The 21,196-nt window shown below is 49.3% G+C and overlaps 1 protein-coding gene across 1 annotated transcript in view; it reads right to left on the bottom strand.

Moving 5' to 3' along the window:
* Window positions 1-21,196, bottom strand: part of VIT (vitrin) — a 100,892-nt gene that overhangs the window by 22,315 nt on the left and 57,381 nt on the right. Inside the window, exons 7-11 of the mRNA XM_036262976.1 lie at window positions 16,785-16,976; window positions 11,346-11,402; window positions 6,542-6,589; window positions 4,958-5,020; window positions 1,037-1,184 (exon numbers count right to left, since the gene is read on the bottom strand). Coding sequence (XP_036118869.1) covers window positions 1,037-1,184; window positions 4,958-5,020; window positions 6,542-6,589; window positions 11,346-11,402; window positions 16,785-16,976 — 508 coding nt within the window. The remainder of the gene's footprint in view (window positions 1-1,036; window positions 1,185-4,957; window positions 5,021-6,541; window positions 6,590-11,345; window positions 11,403-16,784; window positions 16,977-21,196) is intronic.

The raw sequence follows: 21,196 nt of genomic DNA, 5'->3' as shown, positions 1-21,196 counted from the left end.
ATAAATATTTTTATATTTATTTTTAATGTAACAACCTCAGTGACAGGGCTGCTCTGGGACATCCTCAGGAAATGTTCAAAGGGCCCAGAGAGCCCCCCAGATGTTGTCAGTATGAAAGTTGTTACTTTTCTGGAGGAGCAAATAAACTGCTATAGCTTCTGAGCAGGAGGCACCAAGGCATAGGCTAGTTTCCACTTCAAGGTCAAGCTGCAGATCTGTGGGGAGGGAGGGTCGTGTGTCCGATGCTCCTTTGTGGAAAGGGGAGATAATTACCCTGCCCTGAATGTCTGTTCTTTGAGATTTGTGCTTGCTTGGTCTTTGCATAGTTTGCTTGTTATCTGTGAAGCTCTGTATATTTGTTTTAGGGAGAAACCTATCTGAAATAAGATTAATTTATTATCCCAAATAAGAGAAAAGGTTGAGGTTGGATGTTGATAGGAAGTCTCAATTTCTACCCTAACTAAAATAACAAAATGGAATGGTCATCTGGGTGCTCAGCTGAGTGATGGGGCTACTCGCCTTCCTGCTCAGTCTCCGCGTGGCCTGGTTCGTTTTTCAGTACCAGTGCAAGGCCTAAGGTTGTCTGGGGAAAGAGAGTGTTCAACCCAAAGCACCACATTGTCTGGGCGCCTTATGTGTAGGAGCATAGGGAACAGCCCCTCAAACAAACGTTCCAATAGTCAAGGTTGAAAGGAGTCCACCTTAATCTACAGATGAGAAAAGTGATGATGAGGGTGAAGGCCTAGCTCAAGGCCACACAGCTGAGCTAAGACTTGAACCCAGACGTCCTAACTCCCAAGTAAATATTCTCTCCACCAACCATGAGTATAAATGCCATACTTCCGAGTGTTTGCTAATCTGTCCCTTCCGGAAGTCTCAGATTTCTTAGATGATATCTGGATTACTTCCGTTTCTTTCATTTACATTAGTATCAGGGCAGAGAATGAGTTTGTGCTCTAGGATGTGTCGGTATTATTTGTGGCACCCAATTAAGCATGCGACTTCGCTTGGTTTCTGAATTCGGACTAGCACTTACCCATACTGAACAACACCCATCAGTGGACCCGCTGGGCCAATGTCAAGAGCCTGGGCAATGTCAGCCAGGAACTGCTTCTGGATTCGGAATCGACGTTTGCCAATGCTCGCGCTCCCATCAATTAAAAATGACAAGTCAACTTTGCAGTCTGAAGAATGGAAAAGGGTTCTGTTATTCTGATGATCTCATTGCATGAACTTGTGCATTCTCTCACTCTCCTCCCCCTCCATTGAAGCCCCCCGAGATTCAATGAAAAGAAGGTAAAAGAAGTAGCAAGATGCAGGGTATATTAATTTCTTTACATCCATAACAGATTTTCACTGGGCACCAAGGTCCTGGATATGTGGGCTAGTACTTATTACCATAACTGTGTTAGAATTCTCTGTATCAGCCATAATTATAGACTTCAGAAGCTGTGAGCCCCCAGTCAAACGTGGGAAGGCCCTCCAAACATTTCCTAGGGGCAGACCATGTAAGTGCCGACCCCAGACGTGGGTCCTAAGACCATGTCTCGGGAGCCTATAGTCTTTTTCTCTCATTCTAACTCTTTAGAATTATGTGTTGGGTCTTTATAAACATATGAAAGGATCTGCAAAGCCAGTGCTGAGGATGAGAAATGGATACCAGTCTTCATTTCTCTGGGCGAGGCAACCACAGAAATTATCCAAATGTATCTGCAGATGTCAGTGCTTGTTGGCGGTCATCTTAGATTTTCGCCTGTCTTTTAGCTGCGATGGTAGGACAGTTATAGCTAGTATCTCTGGACCTCTGCAAATATATGGTTATGGTGGAGGAGGGGAGGGTAGTGGGGCTGGCAGCTGTTTCAACCTTTCAAACGCTAATTGGAGATTGCAGACAGCCACCTACTCTGATAGATGTTCGCGTCTTTTTGCTCTTGGCTGAGTGATACCATCTCAGTATGATAAAGCTGATTATCTAATGCTGATCAGAAGTTTTTATTGGGAGGTATAGAGCCCTTTGATTAATAAAAAATGAGGAATGAATTATTTAACGACTGCAATTTGAGAGACAAAATATTTCAAAACAGAGTTTGATGGGGAAAAAGAGAGAGAGACAGTAAGGTTAGGAGTTTCTGGGCTGGAGTATTGTGGGCGGGCGGTGCTGCTGCCCAGACAGGCCTGGGTCTCTCTGAGCTGCTACTTGGTCACCACGAGGCCGCAGGGGCCTCTGTTCCTTACGTGGCATGTTGTAGTGCTTCTATGTGACTGGAGAAGGAGGGTTTTTTTGTTCTTGTTTTTGTTTTAAATGAAAGCAAGAAATAGACATGAGTTGACAACAGTTTTAAGAATTGATGGGATTTATTTATTTTTTATTCTCACCTAAGGATATTTTTGCACTGATCTTCAGATAGAGCGGGAGGAAGGTGGGGGGAGAGAAACATCGATGTGAGAGAGACTCATCAACTGGTTGCCCCCCGCACGACCAACCAGGGCCGGGGACAAGCTGCAACCGAGACACATGCCTTTAGCGGGAACCGAACCCGGGACTCCCTGGACGCTCTAACCACTGAGCAGAACCGGCCAGGGTGATGGGATATATTTAATAAAGAGAGATGTTACAGAATTGGCAGATTAAGGGGAAAAGTTATATGTGAGAATGTGTTCTCATCTTGCAGTGGTTCCTGGCAATCTAAGCCAGAGATGTAGGCTTTGACAGGGACCTGTGTGGCCGGGCTTGTCCCACTCCATCAGGAGTTGGTGCCTCGGCTCATTAGCTTCTTTTTAGCCTAGACAGTGCCTGCTGACTCTTCCTGTTCAGCTGGCTTCCCGGTCTCTGCTGCCCCCAAACTGCCTATGCCCAAGCATGATCCTTGACATGAGGGTTGTAAGAAGCAAATAAATCAGGAAGTGGAGTTGAAAGATGCCACTAAAGCCTGAGATAAAGCAAAAGAGAAATAGAACTGCTTTCTCGTTTGTCAGGTGTCTGTACCCCAAACGGCCAGCTCCTTTTCTAGGTCTGGGCTTGCAGTGTGAATTGGTGCCAGCAGGTGGCAGTGGTGTTCTTTAGGGCTTGCTGCCCACTGGCACCTAGGGTTTGCGGCCAATGCCACTCCCAGGCTCCACGCAGTCCTGTAGAGTGAGACCCGCCGTTTAACAACATCGCCAGGTGATCCGTGTGCACATCACGGTTTGAGAAGCACTCCTGAAGGGGGTTTGCCTTCCAGATGTCAGCTGAGTAGTTCAATATGCCTTTTAAGACGAACACTGTTTTGTTTCTAATAACTATTAATTCGAGTAAGAGCTGAAGTGGATTTTCTTTTTAAATAAATAAAGTAGAATACATGGATTTCGTAGCCTCTGTTTTGGTTCTTCATAGACCATTTCCCCCTTTATTTCTTACATCTTGGGCTGTGTTCAGGACGGGCACGTTCACTTTACATCTAGGTTTTAAGAAAGTGAGGTGTTTGCTTAGTTCTCTCCACTCACTAGCCTGATGGGTGATATTGGGGTTACCTTTGTTCCCCCTTTTCCTGAATGATCTAAGGACAGTGGTTCTTCTCGGGGCCTGTGCTTACGGGGACAGTGGTCGTCTCAGATTGAGACGACATCAATACTAACAGGCAGAATTGGGTTATGAGATGTTTGGCCTGGGCGGTTTATTATGGTAGAGGTTGGAGGGCTGGGAAGAACAGGTAAGATATATTGTCTACGGGAATCAATCTACCAATTTTCTTAATTGCTTTGGTTTTCTCCCCCAAGGTACAATTTTATAGATTAATGCTTTGTGTTGGTCGTATAAATACATCAGGCCAGTATTTCTTAACCCTGGGTAAGTATCAGTCACTTATGCAGCTTCAACAAATAAAGATATCTGGGAATCAGCCTGGGCTGTGCTTCTCAAGGGTTAATGGGCAAAGGCACCACTTGATTAGTAGGTCTGGGGTGGAGCCCGGTATTCTGCATTTCTAACAAGCTCTCAGGTGATGTCCACAGACCACACGTTGAATAGCAAGATCTAGAGGGAGATTCAGTAGGTATGAGGCAGGAATTAGGTACCTTTTATTTTTAAAAATGTTTTCAGATGGTTCTCAAATGCATTGGGGTTGAGACTAACAGCTCATTGGTCGCTGATTCATAGTGAATTTCTGGAGGAATTTGCATACCCGACTCCCTCCTGATTTTCCCTTTTTCTCTGGTCCCTCCTATCTGGTATCCTCAGGTGGCTTCTTCTCCACCTATTTAGTGTGAAAGTCCTTCAGGTTTAATCCTCTGCTTCTTCTTACTCTATTCTGTCTCTCTAGGTCACCTTTCCTGTTCTCATAACCTTGGTTTTGAACCATAGCTCATCATCTTCCAGCTCTACATTTCTGGCTGGCTGTTCCTTCTGAATGTCATGTCTGGGTAGTCAGCTCTCTGCTAAACTCAGTGTCTTGCAGAGGATGACAGACGTAAACGCTCTCCCTGCCCCAACCTGCCCCATTCGTAGGGGTTCTCTTGGCAGGACCATCTACCCCGGTTGCTCTACTCATCCTTAACTGCGCCCTCTCTTGCTCCTCCTCCTCCTCCAACCCTGTGCTTCTTCCTTCTTTATATCTCTTGACTCTGCTATTTCTCGCCAACTCTGACTTCTGTCTACCACCATCTTCACTGGACCACTGCCCCTGCTGGCCAGCCAGTCTCCTCTCTTCCTCGCTCTTGTCTCCTCCTTCCATCCCATCCATCCATCCCGTCTCATCCTGTTGCCATGGTGATGTTTTAAACGTCTGATCATCTTCCCTGCATGCACACAGAGAATTTAAATCCCTCAAAACTTCTCATTCCCCTTAGAACAAAGTGACAGAAGAGGGTAGGTAAGGAGATGCGCGTAGGAGAGGTGGGTTTGGGAGGGAGGGAATGGGAAGGGAGGGGAGGGCAGATCAAATGGCAGAGCGTCTGGGCTTCTAGCTGTTAATTAACTTACTTGGATCTCCCTGGGATTCGGGGTCCAGTGGGTGTGTGCTTAATTCTTCTTCTGGAACAAATCCTGGAAAGAGCAGTAAACTTTTGGTGACTTGGAAGAACAGGAAGCATCTGACCTTCCCCGGGGGGATGGGGACATAAGGGGCATTCACACCCAGCTCAGGGGGCTTGGCTTATCGCTAACTGTGCTCTCCTCCACACCACTCCCCTTGAAGAGATAAGAATACCTTAATATTTACGGACAGCCTACGAAAGACACAGCACTCTGCTGGTGCTCACAGGGATTTGAAGTCAGACTCAAGGTCTGCCCTGGCTGCCTGTTCACTTATTCTATTTGAGCCTTAGTTTCCTTATCTGAAAACATCAAGTGCTTTGCCGGTATAATTTATCCCTCTGTAAAGTTCTGAAAATTTCCAGGTCAGGGCACGTGCCTCGCTCGTGGTATAAACCCTCACTATGCCCACCACCTGTAGGTCCTCAGTCCACCTTTGGCGATCGAGTCAATAAACAAAGATGAGTGAGAGGTAAGAGGACGATCTAACGGGGTTGGATGTAGACTGGAGGGGCTGAGAGGACAAAAGTAACCCACACGAGAAGGAGGGTCTAAAACACAGCCCCTCAGAGGTTAGAAGTAAAGGTGAAAACAATGGTGAGAGGCTGTGCGAGCTGAATTTCAGCCTCAGGTTCTTCACAGGCCATTTACATGACAGCCAAGATCACACATGTGTCATTAAGGAATTAACGACAATACATAGCACCCTTGTAGGCCCGGTCAGGCCGATGAGCTTCACAGGCAGAGGGAAGACTTGCAGCACCCCAAGCGAGCCTCCCTGTTTCCAGGGTGCTCAGAAGCCCCAAGCCCACTGCCCGGCGGAGGGAGGGGCTGGAGCCTCTGCTCCCTCCTGGCGGCCTGAGCGTTCTCCTGGCTTGTTAGTTTTTCCATTTTGCAAAGCACATGATTTCATCTTCCCATTAAAGGTCAGCTTACTCATCCCACATCCTCACATCATTTAAAAAGTTCACTTTGGGTGTCTACCAGTACTTCTCAGCCAGGAGCTTCTCAGGGAAACTGCCGGAGGCTCCCTGCTGGAGAGGGGGCGGGACGGGGAGCGCAGAGGCCGGGTCCTCTCCTCCACCAGGCAATCTGCTCTCGCACCCGCAGCCGGAAGGCATGTTTATTGCTGGAGTTTTGAGCACAGTGAACGGGGAACAGCGTTCATTGAGCTGAAGGGAAAACCTCGATGCCGTTTGCAGAGAAGGAAGAAGAACTAGGAGGTCAAGCATCTCCGGATGGAGTGAGGGTCTAAATCTATTTTGGAAGCAGGGAACTCACTCCCTTCGGGCTCTTTGTCTTCACAGTTTGGTTTTCTTTTTGGTTACCCAGTGTTCTTCCTTCGTCCAGGCCTCCTTGTGGGAGTTCCCATGTGCCCTGTGCATGGTCACGAGATGCTGAGGTGGGAGGTGAGAAGGTCTGAGGCTGCTGTCTGTGAGCCGGCCTCTGGGCCCGCGGGCCATTAGCTTCCCCAGTTCTGAGTTCTCTGTGCCTTGATCTGGTCATTGTAAGGAGGGTGGGCTGTATGATTACCTGCATCTAAAAGGACGGATCCAGGTTTCCACAAGTCCGTTTCCCCTGCTTTTCAAAATAAAAAGAAATAAATGTTATTTAGACGAAACCAGCAGGATCCCTCAAGTGAACTCCCAGGATGATCACGTTTTCCAGTTGTGGCAGAATGTTCAGGGAAGGGGCAGGGGTCAGACTTGTGGATGAGGCAACCTGAAATGTGAGGGTTTTTCTTATGGAAAGGTCTTGAAGCCAAAGACGGAAACATATTCGCCCTTTTCTTTCACTGAGCCTCAGGGGTCATGGAATGACAGGAATCCTGGGACGCAAGGGGACCTAAAAGGTCATCCAGCCCAAACCAATCCCCAGCATGTTTCTACAACGTCCTAGCCAAAGTGAGTGGATGGCCAGTGCTTGAATACCTCCAGAGACAGGGGACTCATTACATATACAACCAAAGTGTGAATTCTTTCTTGGACTATTGAGACTTTGAGAAAAATTTTCATTGTATCGATCTGAACTCTTTATCCATCATTCATCCCTCCACACCATCTAAGGGCACAACGTGTACTCAGCGTCATTTACCCACCCATCTGCTTGTGTTCTCTTCCTTGGAACCTCACAGAAGAAACGTGGCCCTTCAGGGAGCAGGCACCCATTCCCCGAGTCTGCTTCTCACTGTGTGCCTGAAGCACAATAAAGCCAAGAGGCACCTGGCATTCTGTCTGCAGTGAAATGTTTAGTGCCCCCCTCCCCCCCATGGGTCGGGAAGGGGAGATTCTTACCCAGAAGGCCCTGTCCAGTTTGAGGGAATCCTGACTGGAGGGTCTCCAGGCAGCACAGACGTGTTAGGAAGTCTCACAAGGACACCAAATCAGCTGTTTCTTTCCCTCCCCCACTTCTTCCTCCCCTCCTCCCCCACCCACCTCCAGCTCGGAAAGCCTAAAGCGAGGGCATAATCGACCGTCTCATTTCTTAAAGACCATCAGCGTTACTACACGCTGGAATTATTAACACACTCAAAAGAAGTGACTTTTCCCCCCACACGATGAAGAGGCCAAGCTGTTCTGAGTCCCTGTGCTCTTGCACTTTGTGATTTCGTGGTGAGAGCTGAGTTTAAGTCAGCTCAGCCACTGACCAGGTGTATGACCTTGAACAAGTCACACGCCCTCTGGGAACGTTAATTCCCTTGTGAATAACATTAGCAGATTGAGTGAGATGATTGCCAAGTGCAAGATATTCATGATTTATATATTCACACGTTCTGCTTCTTTAGCCTTATTACTCTGTTGCCACCTACTGGTAAAAACATGCACTTTGCCCTTTACCTGAAATAAAAGTGCTGGCGACATCTCAGTTCCTGCCCTGGGCTCTGGGCACCCTGGCACGTCATGAAGAACTAGAATGCTGGGGACTGTGTTATCTTAACAGGGGCCAGTCCTTCCACGCCTCTTACTCCTGTCCTATTGGTGCCACTTTCATTTATTTGGGACACTTTGAACCAAATCACATTTATCCAAAAGCCGAGAGCTGCAAAATATTTGGACAGCTGAGACTTGGTGTTTTTGGTAAATTTGTGAGAACATCTGTATTCTTGTGCTGAGGCATATGGGGTGGTGTGGAAAAAAGACTCTGGAAGATCTGTCCTGTGTCCACCAAACACTAGCCGTGGACTCGTGGGACTCGCCTGCCTTCTGTGATCGGATGTCTCCTCTGTGAGCCTGGAGCCATGAAGACCTTTCCTGCCTCACATGGAGGTACCTGTATGCAAGACCACGCTGAAAAGTGTAAGGCATTCCTAAAAATCAGGGAATTAATTTTGTGACAGTCCTTGCTTGGTCACCTCATAGACTCGGTCGTTGTGTAAGATAAATATCGGTTCTGAGTTATTTCCATAGTAAAACTGCAGACACCATTAACATTTCCTGAGAGCATACTGAGGGTCAGGCTCTGACCACACGCCTGGCAGAGTGAAGTCACATGACCTGTGAGCCGGGTACAGCAGTGACCCCATGTCACCGGCGCGAAAACTGCGGCCCCGGGAGTGGCAGAGAACGTCCAGCACAGCGGGTGGCCCCTGAGCCCGCTCTGACCATTGTCTGTCCATCACCCCCGAGTCACTGTTGCTTCAGTGTCTCAGGGTGCGGAGGCGCTGAAGAACTTACGCCCCAGCACATCACCCGCAATGGGAGGTCCCAGGACCATCCCCACTCTGAGACCCCGGTGACGGTCTCTGCACTGGTCACAGCTCCTTCCGGTCCCCGCACATCTGGAAGTCGCCAGCGTGGGACCCAAGCGGGAGCTGCGACACGTGGCCCTTAGGTCTCTAAAGGTTTATGGACAGAAGCACAGGCGGCCCTCCAGCTCTCTGGCTCCTCCCCAGTGACTCCCTGGGGGGCAGTTTCAGGAGGGGGTGGCGGTCTGAGAGGCAGCTGGGGGCATCTCCACACCTCCCCTCCCGCCCCGGCTTCCTGCCCGAGGGCTGCACCTTGCCCAGGACCGTCCTCTGCTGGGGAGGCAGCCGTGCGGGACCACGGCCATGAGAAGGCTGAGGACAGTCCGCGGCCCTGGGCAGGGCCACCACACCAGCCAAGTCCACAGGCCCAGGTTTACCCTCCAAAGCTCGGGGTGGGACATTTGTTCGGGACCTGGCTGCCTCTTTTCCATGAAAACACGTGAGCTCCAGGTTTAGGTTTCCAGGCCAGTGAAGTTCATTTGATCAAACAGAGCTCGTGGTACTGTGAAGCCGGACAGTACAGGGACGGTTCTGAGGAAAGGTCCCAGTTCTAACCTGTCATCAGGAGCACACCACTCCTACCTCTCCTGGGGTGCCCGTCCCACGCAGAGGGCCCCACAGGAGGGCAGGGTCCGGCGGTGGGGGCTGCCTGTATTCACCGGGTGCAGCAGGGGCCCCCCTCCACCTGCAGGAGCCCCAGGGTGGGGCCTCCCGTCGGGTGAGGTCTGAACATTTGGGGCTACGAGGCTCCAAGTCAAGGGCTCTCTGGGGTTTGCGGGAGGATCTGAGATGCCCAGAGAAAAGTTGCAGCCGTGATGGTGGAGGGAGAGGAGGAGCAGGAATGGGTAGGATTTGTGGGTAAACAGGGAGCCAGGAGCATGTGCGTGGGTCAGCGAGACAGGGTGTAATTCCTGGGAGCAGGAAGAGAGTGGACACTCAGTCGGGGCTAGAGAAGCAGAGGTTAGAAAAAGGGAATGTGGTTGAATGCTGACAACCTTGGCCTGCTGGGAGTGAGAAGCAGGAGCTGGAGGTAGGTCCTGTGTCGTGTTGCCAACCTCGCCGCGTCTGATCCTAGTGGTGGTCTGGGGGTTTGTGCTTCATCCTAGGATGGGCAAGGTGAGGGCACAGGCTGCCCAGGTGGGGAGCCTCTCAAGCAGACTCAAACCCATGAGAGCCCTCAGGTGTCTGGATTGGCATAGATTTCCTCTCTGTCACACAGAACAGACAAAGCCAAGAGACATTTTCTAGAGGTTAAAACAAGTTGGCCTGCCCCCAGACTCGGGTGACCTGGAGCTGAGCCGCGGAGTGGTGTGTGGGGGTGTCAGCAAGTGGAGCAGAGGGGCGGGCGGCAGCGGGCAGCCTGGCCAGGCAGGCACCCCTGCGGCAGGTTTCGGACAGCAGCTCCTGAGAGCCTGCCTTTGGGTACCTGAGGGGATTCACGGGTTCGGCTGATCTACATGCGGCCGGCAGTCTGCTTTCTGCCCCCTGGTGAAAATGCCCCAGTTCCGATTTTCTTTGGAAGTCAGCTGAGCTCTCTGTGGTTGGCCTTGCTTTCGGGGGTCACAGAGGAGGCAGAGATCCTGGCCAAGGGGACAGGAGGAAGGAGTGCCCCACGCTTTCCTGCCTGAACAGTCCCCGGGGCTGGTTATGGCCTAAAATGGCCTTGGAGTCCTTGCCCTGCCCAGCAGTCTGATTCTTAAGCCCAGGACAACAGCATGTGCATTAGCAGAGGTGCCATTGTGAAGCTCTAGAGGCTGCGAGCCCTGACCAGGGGACCCCATGGAGCCCCTGCAAGTCTGGCATCAAAGCAAAAGAGAACCTACAGTCTCTAGGAATCTTTTAACTTGTGGAGGACAGGCAGGCAGGTATCCCCAGCAAAACAAAAAAAACCCACCTGATCTCTTTTCCATGGAGGTCTGGCCCCCATCCTAACCCCAAGGCTGCAAGGGGGAATTTGCTTATTTCTATCAAGTCTGTGAACTCAGGGCCCAGAGTTAGTAGAAAGCATCGAAGCTCACTCGATTCTTCCTCCTAATTGCTGCAGGCTTCAACAGCATTAGAGAATTTGCTTCATCCCTTTGCATTCCCGGTGCTGGGGTCAGACCTTAAGGGGAGCACAAAGAAGTGAACCCAGGGGAGCCAAGGAGCATCGCAACGCGCAGGAGAAATCCTGGAGCAGAGGGGATGTGTTTCTACGCCCCAGTCATAGAAGTCCCCGGGCAAACTAGCTCTGTCCTTTCCCGGGAAATGATAAAATTGTCCTTCTTTTACCCTAGTTCCTCAAGCATAAACCCCAGAGTGTGTCCCTTTTTAGGTTTATAAGAGCCAGTTACTGAATCCTTAGGAATTTCTATCACAACCCCCACAAAATTGCCTCCAGGGAGTGGCGAGGAGCAGAAGCGTAGCTTCTGTAAGGCTCCCTCACCTTTGTCACTGGTTTCTCACAAGCCGGCCCGAGCTGTACCTGTGGTTGGCACAACTGGTTGGATGCTCTGTCCAAATCTAAGTCAAATGGCAAGGCTTTGGAAAGACAAAACCCATGTAAACGAGCAACTTTCATCAGTAGCTAGAAAGGTGAGTTCAGGTTCTTACCTGGGTTGGCACCGGGACTGTGTGGGCTGCTTGTGTAGGTGGTGGTGGACCAGAGATCTGTAATAACATTTGACCGGTCAGAACATGAATGTTAACCTGTTTTCATTCTTTCCATGATCTAACCTCATAAGAAATTACCAAGGCCAGAACCAAAGGGAAGCTTTGTCCTTGGGCGGTCTGAGCCTGCCCCAGAGGAAGCATCTGAATGGGGGGGAGGGGGGGATGGACTTAAAACACTGAGTGAAAAGTCCAAGTAATAATAACCCTTGTATTGCACATCTTCTATGAAAGTGCAATATTTTTTATGCTTCATTATTCTTACAATAATTCTTCTCAACTGTGCCACTCCTGAGGAGGTTCAGGTAACCCTTCAATAGAAATGTCACTTAACATTTTGCAATTTGCTTGAACGGTGTTAACAGGGCATTGATGCAAACAGCATTAGCGTTTAGTCATTTTTATTTATTTTTATTATTATTATAATTTAAAAAAATTCTCACCCATGGATATTTTTCCATTTATCTTCAGATAGAGTGGAAGAGAGGGAGAGAGAGAAACATCAACATGAGAGGGACACATCAACTGGTTGCTTCCCACATGACCCTGACCAGGGCTGGGGACGGACTGCAACAGAGGTACATGCCCTTGACCAGAATCAAACCCGTGACCCATTGGTCCTCGGGCCGACTCCTCTAACCACTGAGCCAAACCAGCCAGGGCTGCATTCAGTCATTTTTAAGGTACACAAAGGGTTATCCTTAATTACTCTGTGAGAACATCAAATACGCTTCAGCATTCATGAGTTATTGGGCGGTCTCTCCGAGGCAAGGTCGTAAAGGGAGTGGGGAGATGGGGGATTCTGTAGAGAGAGGCGCCATGTAAAACCCAGCCGAGGGAAAGAACCCCATTTCATGGAGGGAAGAGATGAGAGGTCATGGAAAAGCATCAGCTTCTCTCGCAACCAAATCTATCTGCCATCAATTTTCCATTCCCTTTGTCTTTGTTCCACTTATTTGGACACAACTCAAACTAACTTTTGTTTCTAATCATAAAGACAACATGTGCTCACTGTAAAAATATATACTAAAGACAGTAAGAAATCACGTGCAATGCAACCCATCTATTCAAGTGTACAATCTATACTGGTATACAGTTCAGGTATATAGCGTTGCATTCCCTTTTCCGTACAGTGTTCTCAGGTACGACACACAGTTACAAGCATGAGGTTGGTACCCATCTGTTTGGTAGCCCGCTTCTTCGATCCCTCAGTCTGTCACAGGTGAATCTACTTCCGTCAGTCAGTGCACGTCGTCATCAGAATTGTAATACTGTATAGTAACTTCCTTAACTGTTCCGACCATGGACAATTAAACTGTTTCCATTTGGTTTTCTGTTCTGAACAACATCTGTGTCCAGGCTTCTTGACACCTTTGACTGGTAATTACTTTAGCATATATTCTCGTAAGTGCACATTCTGGGCCATTTCTTCACACTCTTGCCATAACTGTGCGTTATCAATTTCCAATGTGAACTGGTGAAAAATGACATCTTTCTGCTTAATTTGCATTTATTTTATTCTCGGTGGGGCTGAGCATCTTTTGTTATTTTTATTGGCCATTTATAGTTTTTCTACTGTGGCTAGCTTGGTCATGACCTTCACCCATTTTTCTTTTGGAAAGTTTGTCTTCCTATTTGGAAGACTGGATTTTAGGAAAAACCTTCTCCAAACATCCTAAGGAGACAAAACGTTCAGAGACAAGATAAATGTTGGTGGAAAGGGAAATTGCTCGATGAAGGATGGGCAGCTGTAGATGCTGGTCCCTTTCCGGTCCGGGTTTCACCCCCCCCCCCCTTTTCCTAGCAGCTCCCAGTCAGAGGGGAGTGACTCCTCGCCACTAAGCCTGTTTCCCTCCCTGGTGTAGCCCTGCTTGTAGAGGCACTGATCTGCTAGATCAGCCGACGCAACCATGGAGCTTCTTTTTCTTTTTGTTCTTTATTGATTTTTAGAGAGAGGAAGGGAGAGGGAGAGACCGATGGAAACATTGATGAGACAGAACATCGACTGGCCGCCTCCTGCAGCCCCCCACTGGGGATTTGGCCCACAACTTGGGCATGTGCCCTGACCGGGAATCGAACTCGAACCGGAGACCTTTTGGTGCATGGGTCGATGTTCAACTACTGAGCCACACCGGCTGGGCCCATGGAGCTTCTTAAAATGAATCTGACCAGAGAATCGATGCTGGGCAGAGCCAGTCCATCCTGCAGACCTGTGGCAGATTCAGCTGATGCTGCAGCTGGGTCTGGAAGGATTTTTCCATCTTTTCCAGAGCTTTTTCCTCAGCATATCTATGGATATGGTTTGGTTCTCTAGCCTTCCCCATCTGGGATGCAGCTGTGTGGCCTCCTGGCTTCTGTGGGTGCCAATACAGTCCTTGGTCTCTCCCTGGAGAACAACTTCACTCCTGCCTGGAGAGGCGGTCTCTGTCCCTCTGGCTCTTGGGATCTCTTACTCCAGCCTTGAGTTGTTCCTCGATGCCTTGTTAGCTTTGCGCGTTTGTGGACCAGTCATGGGACTATGATAGGGCCTTAGGGTCTTCCATCCATGCCAGACCCTCTTCCCGTCTCCTGCCACAAACTTTCTACTTCCTACTGAAATCCCCTGAGCTCCTATGTCCTGTCTGAGAGGCAGCCAAGGGGAGTCATGCACCCCAAAAGCAGGTTGCTCCTGTTCTAGTTACACACTTCTCAGGTGTCCCAAGCTGAAGTGACCTGCAGGCGACAGGGACCTCGGTGGGATGTGTTCACCAGTGAAGCCCAAGATCCTAGAACAGTGCCTGACACAGAGTAGACACTCAGTAAATATTTGTCAAATAAATAAATGAATTAGATTTTACTCGAACACCCTCATCCACAACCACTTCTTAAATCTTTTGACTACAGTCGAAATAAGAGAAGAAAAACCCCTTGCTACATACAACAACAGCAACTCACTTGTCTAGCAGCACTAGAGTTACTCTCTTATAACTGGCAGAACATTTTCAGCTCATTTGAAGAAACAAAGGCGTTATCTATAAACTCAGTATTATTTAATATCGCAGGGATCAATATCACAGCAAATATCCATCGCTTTGTATTAAGATAGGCACCTATGAAAGTAGATTGGTCGTTACCTGGGGCTGGAGGAGGGAGAGATTAGGGCGACACAGTGAGTGACTTCATGGGGTACAGGGTTTCTTGTTGGGGTGAGAAAATGTTCTAAAATTGATCATGGTGATGATTGCACAGCTTTGAACATACTAACCATTGTATGCTTTCAGTGGGTGAATTGTATGGCATGCAAAAAGTATCCCAATAAAACTGTTATTAAAAAAAGACATAGGCCTTCACACATCAATTTTCACTTCTCTTCAGTCCCACAGACGGTCCTTTGAGTAGGCGATTCACGTTTTTACAAGCCCCCCCCCCCACGGCCTGGCTCCTTTCTTGGCAATCATGGGCGCTGCGTGGACGCTCGCTCCGGAGTGTTTGTCCAGCGGCCTGGGGGGCGCAGGGGCCGGGCGCTGGACGGGGACGGAGAAGGAACGCTGGCGGTGGGAGGCTGTCGTCCAAGGCCCTGTCCCCAGCCAGGAATAACGGAGCCCTGCCAGGTTGGGAGCCTCTACTTCAAGTCACTCAAGGTTTTCCATGTGCCCAGGCCCAACTTGTAACAGGACTTCCAAGCTCCCAGGGTAGCCAAGAAAATATGCCACATGTTTAATTACACGTGTTATGTAAAAACCGATGTCCTCCAAGGAGCAAACAACTCAGCTACTCAGAAATCTTTGACAGAATCAAGGGCTCTGAAAGTCAAGAGCCTGGAATGAATAAAAAGGAAAAGGTCTCTCTGTGGGACCCTTGTCCCCAGCATCCTTGCGACGTATTTCCCTCAGGCTGTCGGCACAGGGGGCTTGTGTGCCTCGTAGCCTGAGTTGAACAGGAATAGGGTAGTGGAGGAGTATCTACTGTATTTCAGATATTATTTTTATGGTACTTTTATTTGGGGACTTTATTTTATATCAAAGCTTCTTTCCTCAGTTGTTCATGGAATGGAATAATAATAATCTCTATTTTATAGGGCTGTTGGGGAGATTAAATAGAATCATGCATGCAGGGTGTCCGGCACACAGACAGTGTGGACAGTAGTGGGGGTTGGCGGTGACTACCACCCTCTAATCTTGCCACCCCATCCACGTCAGCGTGGGTCAGGCCCTGCTTCTTGATGCTTCATTAGCGTCTGCCGTGGGGTTTACGGCAGGGGAGTCAGGAGGGCCAGGCGGCTGGGGTTCAAACGGGCTCTGCCACTGCCCAGCTGTGTGATTTGGGGCTAGTTTCCTCACCACCCCACTGCTTGGTTTCCTCATCATCAACACAGTGGGCCAGTCCAGTGGAAAGGAGCTTGTCTGTGTGATAGGGCTGTCGGGAGGGCTTAGCAGGCTGACCTTCGTACGGTCAGAAGAGCGCGGAGCACGTCGCGTGCTGACTCGGGTTTGTTGACCGTGACGCTGGAAGGAGAGCCAGAGGGGCTCTGCTGGGGGGCGGGGGCATGCTGTGTGGCTGGACGTTTGGAAGGTGAAGTGAGGCTGGGAAAGGAGCAAGTGTGGAGCACGTCCTCCTCGAAGGACAAAGTGACACCAGGTGGCAGGTGTTTAGAGCAAATAGCTGAGACAGTAGTGACACCCCCGTGGTGGATTTCCCACCCCCTTCCCAGAAGACCTGTGGAAATGAGGTAGGTGCTCCGTGGCCCAGGCTGGCTCACATGCACACTGTCTAGGAGCTGGAGGTTGGATGATCATGACCTCTGAGGGTTGTGTTTGAGGTAATACCGAGACCGAGTCCCTAAACTGGACTTGGGTAAAACCTAAAACATGACTGAAGAAATGGATACAAAGATTAAGACAAAAAGCAATCAGAAAAGGAATAAGAAATCTAGCTATCTGGCTTTTCCTAGAGGGAGTCTTTTGGTTTTATTTGTTTCTAATATTTGAAAAGTTCCAGGAGTATATAATTTGTCACTTAAAGCAAAACAGAACTCAACAGTGTTTACAGAGAAACTCCTGTCCCTCCAGCTGGGCTTTTGGAGAAAAACAAATTTTGTAATGGGGAAGTTTCACATGATATCCTACCTTCAGAAGTGTGGCAACAAAGGTCCTATTATTGATTCTGTTTTAAGCCCCTTCTACATAGTTTGCTTAAGCTCTTAGCTTGATCCTAAACTATTGTCATTGGGATCACATTTGCCCCTTAATTATGGGAGAATATAACCACATACCCCTGGCCCAGGTCTCAGGCATCCCCCCTCACCCAGCTCAAAAGGTGGGAGATGGACACTCCACGCAGGCATTCAGAGCTGTTAATGTAAAAACCAGTCTCCTACTTTCTTGCATGTGGAAACTTACTGACCCAGCTCCCGGCTCCTGTGGCCCAGCGGCTGTGGTCTGGAACTGCTGGTGGCCGAGCCTGCAGATGGGGATGGCTTTGGCAAGGTGGTGTGGTTGCCTTCCATGGGCGTGGTCCCAGGCACCTGCATCAGGGTGACTGGCTGTGTGGTTGGCCCTGGAACTGATGGCTTCTGATAGGCTTTGGTGGTCTCACCTGTAAGAAAATGAAATTACTCGGGGGCCTCTCAGATGGCCAGGAGGCGCTTCAGGACAGAAACAAAATCAATGTTTATTGAGCACTGTTTATGAGCAGAGACCTATGGTGGGCTCTGGAGGTGGGGTGAACACCACCTGCCCTACAGGGATGCACAGTCTGGATGGAGCAATAAACCAATACACAAAACAAAGATTAAATAGCAATAAAGTACTTATACGACAGTTCCAACCTCAGAGATGTAGACAAGGCAGAAATGATTGATCGCCAAATTAATTTTCCAGATGCTAGAAGCAATGGGTCATGAGTAAATTTTTTTGCTATTTCAATTAGCGTTGGCATAGGGATAGAAGATGCTCTTGGTGTTCACCACCACTTACTTCTAGAGAATGAGTTCTAGATTTCTAGTTTAGGCTGGCTCGTGACTAGTCAACTAACTCCTATGGGCCTCAGTTTCCTCATATGTCAGTTTCCTCGACTGATTAGATTGTAAGGATCATGTTGATTCTGCTTCTAAACTGCGCTCTTCGTCCATGTGTGACACTTTAGATCACCTTCATACTTTTAAATGAGTCTCAATTTGTTACACTCTGGGTGTCCTGAGAGTATCTCTGAAGGTTTAGGGCAAGGGGACAAGTGGCTACCCACTGGGCATTGGGGGGTTGCCTTCAGAACCATGGGTTTGTGCCAGAGGAGATACAAAATGGTCCCACAAGTGAAGAGCATCTCGGTCCTGGGAGGGCAATAGCTCCCTTGCAAATGCCTGCTGGACCCCCTGGGGGTTATGCCAGCTTCTAGATCTGACCATTGCATTAGTTTCCTAGGCTGCTATAGCAAACCACCCCAAGCATGGAGGCTTGAGAAACAGAAACAGATTCTCTGACAGTGCTGGAGGCCAGAAGCTGGAATCACCAGCTGAACTCAGCGTCAGTAGGACTGAGCTTCCTTGGGAGGTTGTTGGGTAGAATCTGTTTCCTGCCTCTTCTGCTTTCTGGTGGCTGCTGGCCTCCCTTGGCTTGTGGCCACACTCCTCCAGTGTAAAGGCCAGCATCCTCATCCTCAGTTCTCTCTGCTCCGTCTTCAGTTGACTTTCTGTGTGTGTGTGTGTGTGTGTGTGTGAAATCTCCTTCTAGCTCACTACTATAAGGATACATGTGATTACATTTAGGGCCGACCCAGATAATTCAGAATAATCTTCCCATCTCACGATCCTTAACTTAATCACATTTGCAATGCCCATTTTTGCCATGTAAGATAATAGTCGCAGGTTCCAGGGATTAGGACATGAATATCTTTGGGGTGGGGTGAGGGGTACATTTCAACCTAGCACAGCATCCCAGCTCTAGCCTTAAGTTGGCTCAGGGTTGGTGCATCTTTGGCACACAGGTCAGCAGGCCTAGGGAGAGCATCTGAGATGAAAAGGTGCTGCACTCTTCATGGGAACCATCGGAGCTCCTCTTCGACATTGTGCAGCATGCTGGGTAAACAGTGTCTGCATGGCCCAGACCACTTGTGCAGAGAAACGGGTGGCAGTATGCTCAGGTCTACTGCCCAGCACCGGCACCTGTTCATTTCCCCACCCCGACACTGGTACCCTCTGTGGCGATCAGGGCACTGACTGGGGAGAGCAGGTCAGCAAACAGCACCCTAGTGTGGGTGGGAGTTCCATCGTCTGGTCTGCTCTGCAGGCATTAGCCTGTTAAGGCAGGAAGCAGATCCCTCATCGACGCTGTTTGGCCTTTACATCTGCCTGTAGACTGTGCCAGACAGATTTCTAAAGAACTGGTAGCAGCCTCGGGAGTTCGGCGGTCTTCGCGCCATCCTTGGGCAAAGCTGAACCTATGATTGACGCGTTTCCATTTCTGTAAAGGAATTGCGCTTTCATAACAAGTCTTCGGGACATTTCTGATTTTTCTGAAGTACTCCTCTGTCTTACCCTCTGGTAAATGCTGTTGGCATCACTATCTCTTTAGGGAGGTGCAGCCCCAGCACCAACCTACTTCATTCATACAGGAAAAAGCCATTTCACAGAATCACTTGTATGTTTTATGAAATGGGATCGAATGATTAATTTGGAGAGAAAGATATAAATTAACTGACATTACACTTTACTTGCAAATTATTAATCAAACACCTGTTTTTTATTGAGCTCAGAGTAGCTTGAGGCTCTAGCCAAATAGCAGCTGCCTGCCTACGGTTGCTTCCTGCCCGGGGGGAAGAGCATTTACATCTCAGGAATGCCTGTCCTCAGCAGAAACTGCGCAGGGCGAATCAAGATGTTTCCTGAGTGAGAGAATTCCCCATGGAAGAAGGCGGTCACGCTGGTCACGCTTCGAGGGGCCATCCTGACCGCTTTTACCTGTTAACTCACATTCCTGGAGAGATCAGGAAATACTTTAGGGCCGTGAGCGCTGAGACCTGAACTGCTGCCTCCCTCACCTCTCCCTCTCTTCTGCTCCCCCCAATTCCATAGGAATGTTGTCACTTAAGGAAGAGAAGCTACAAAGGGGCCACCCTATGACAGTTCTCACTGGAATTTTTTATTTGAGTTGGTGAAATTTCCTCCACGGTGGGCCTTCCCTCTGTCTTGAAGTCCACCAAGATCCCGAGTATAGTATCCCTTGCATGTTGGAATCCTTGTAGTTTCGTTCAGCACCTGGCACGTGAAGGCGCTCGGTGTGTGGTTATGGAATACATGAATAAGTGAATGGATGAACTTGATTTTTCCCACTATGCCAACGATATAGGATCTTGTAATAGGAAGTACTACTCGGTGGTAGTGTCACTGATGGTTTAGTGGAGGGGACAAATGACATTAGCAATATTTGACTTGATGTTCTAACTATGGCTTTTGCTCATTTTAAATTTATGTGCAAGAAAGCCTTCCCCACACTGCTCTTGGATGTCAGTAATGCAGGCACGTGGAACAGGTGCTGGCGGGGGTGGGTGGGGGTGAGCTGGGCCATGGTGCTTGGGGTAGACAGGGACGTTTTAAAGTGCTCTCTGTTGTAGAGAATGTAGAAAGCAAATGGATTTTAGAATCTAAGCTGTCATTTGGCTGTCAAGTCTCTCCCCTCCACCTCTCTCCCCCCACTTTATCTTCTTTGAGGGGATACAGATCAGCATTCGAGTGTTGCATGGGTCAGTTAGAGTGGTGCCCTTGGACAAGGTATCAAACATCTGCTTCCTTATCTATAAGCGGGGGTACCACGGTCGCTCTGCCTCAGGGTCACTGTGAAGTACAGGTGTCTGGCACCGAGAAAACACTTGATCCTTGATAGCTACAGTCACAGGCGGGTGTCCGGATTCTACCTGTTGTCTGGATTCTGGCTAAGGTGTAAAGCTGAAGCCAGAAGGCCCCAGCACCCCATTCTAAATGAGGAGAGGTGCCACTGGACTGCCCCGGGAGGGCCAATGGATTAGAGCCTGCACGATCACCAACTACCATGGCGGGGCCAGTCAGCAGAAGGACCAGAAGGGGAGGGATAATTCGCCACCGTCTGGGGACAGCGGTGTTCACAGCGAGAGGACCTTTCCTCCCCTTCCTCATGCCTGGTCTTCCCCAAGCCAAGTGAAGGGTCTTCAAGGGACTTGCTCACCAAGACCGCGGAGCCTGCAGAGAGGGGAGATGGGCCTCTCTTCCCCCCGATCTTTCTGAGCCGCAGCACCCGGGGGCCACCTGGTGCACTGTAGGAGCAGAGCTTGCAGAAAACATTTGGGGGAGTATTCCCAGGTCCAGAAGTCCTCTCCCTCCAGAGAAAACACGGGGGTTGATTGACATGTAGTCCCTGAAGTCGGGGCTTACTTGAAAATAGGGATTGTTTCTGAAGGGTGCAGGGCTCAGAAGGCCAAAGGTGAAGTGAGATGGGAAGAGAAAGGTGACTTCACTCCACCTTTGCTCTCCTCAAACCCCTGAGGGGAAGAAGAGAACCCCAGCCATTCCCGTGACTGTGTGAAGAAGCTGCTCGGGTCTGCCGAGCTAAGGAATAGACACCTAACTCCGACCTCTGGCCTAGCAAGAGGGGCCAGGATACAGCTGAACACTGTCCCCTGGTAGATCCACATATGTCACCTGCTCAGAAATCACTGAGAACAACTAGCCTACATGAGACAACAGAGAGGCCAGGGACACTCTTCCTCCATCGACTGGCCAGTCACTCCGACCTCTGTCGCCTTTCCTCCTCTCGATGCCCACACCAAAGGAAGACAGGAGAAAGTTC

Source organism: Molossus molossus, unplaced genomic scaffold, assembly GCF_014108415.1.
Source record: "Molossus molossus isolate mMolMol1 unplaced genomic scaffold, mMolMol1.p scaffold_m16_p_15, whole genome shotgun sequence".
In the NCBI taxonomy this organism is placed as follows: Eukaryota; Metazoa; Chordata; class Mammalia; order Chiroptera; family Molossidae; genus Molossus; species Molossus molossus.
Note: the sequence above shows the minus strand (reverse complement) of the source record. Positions and strands in the feature narration are given on the sequence as shown.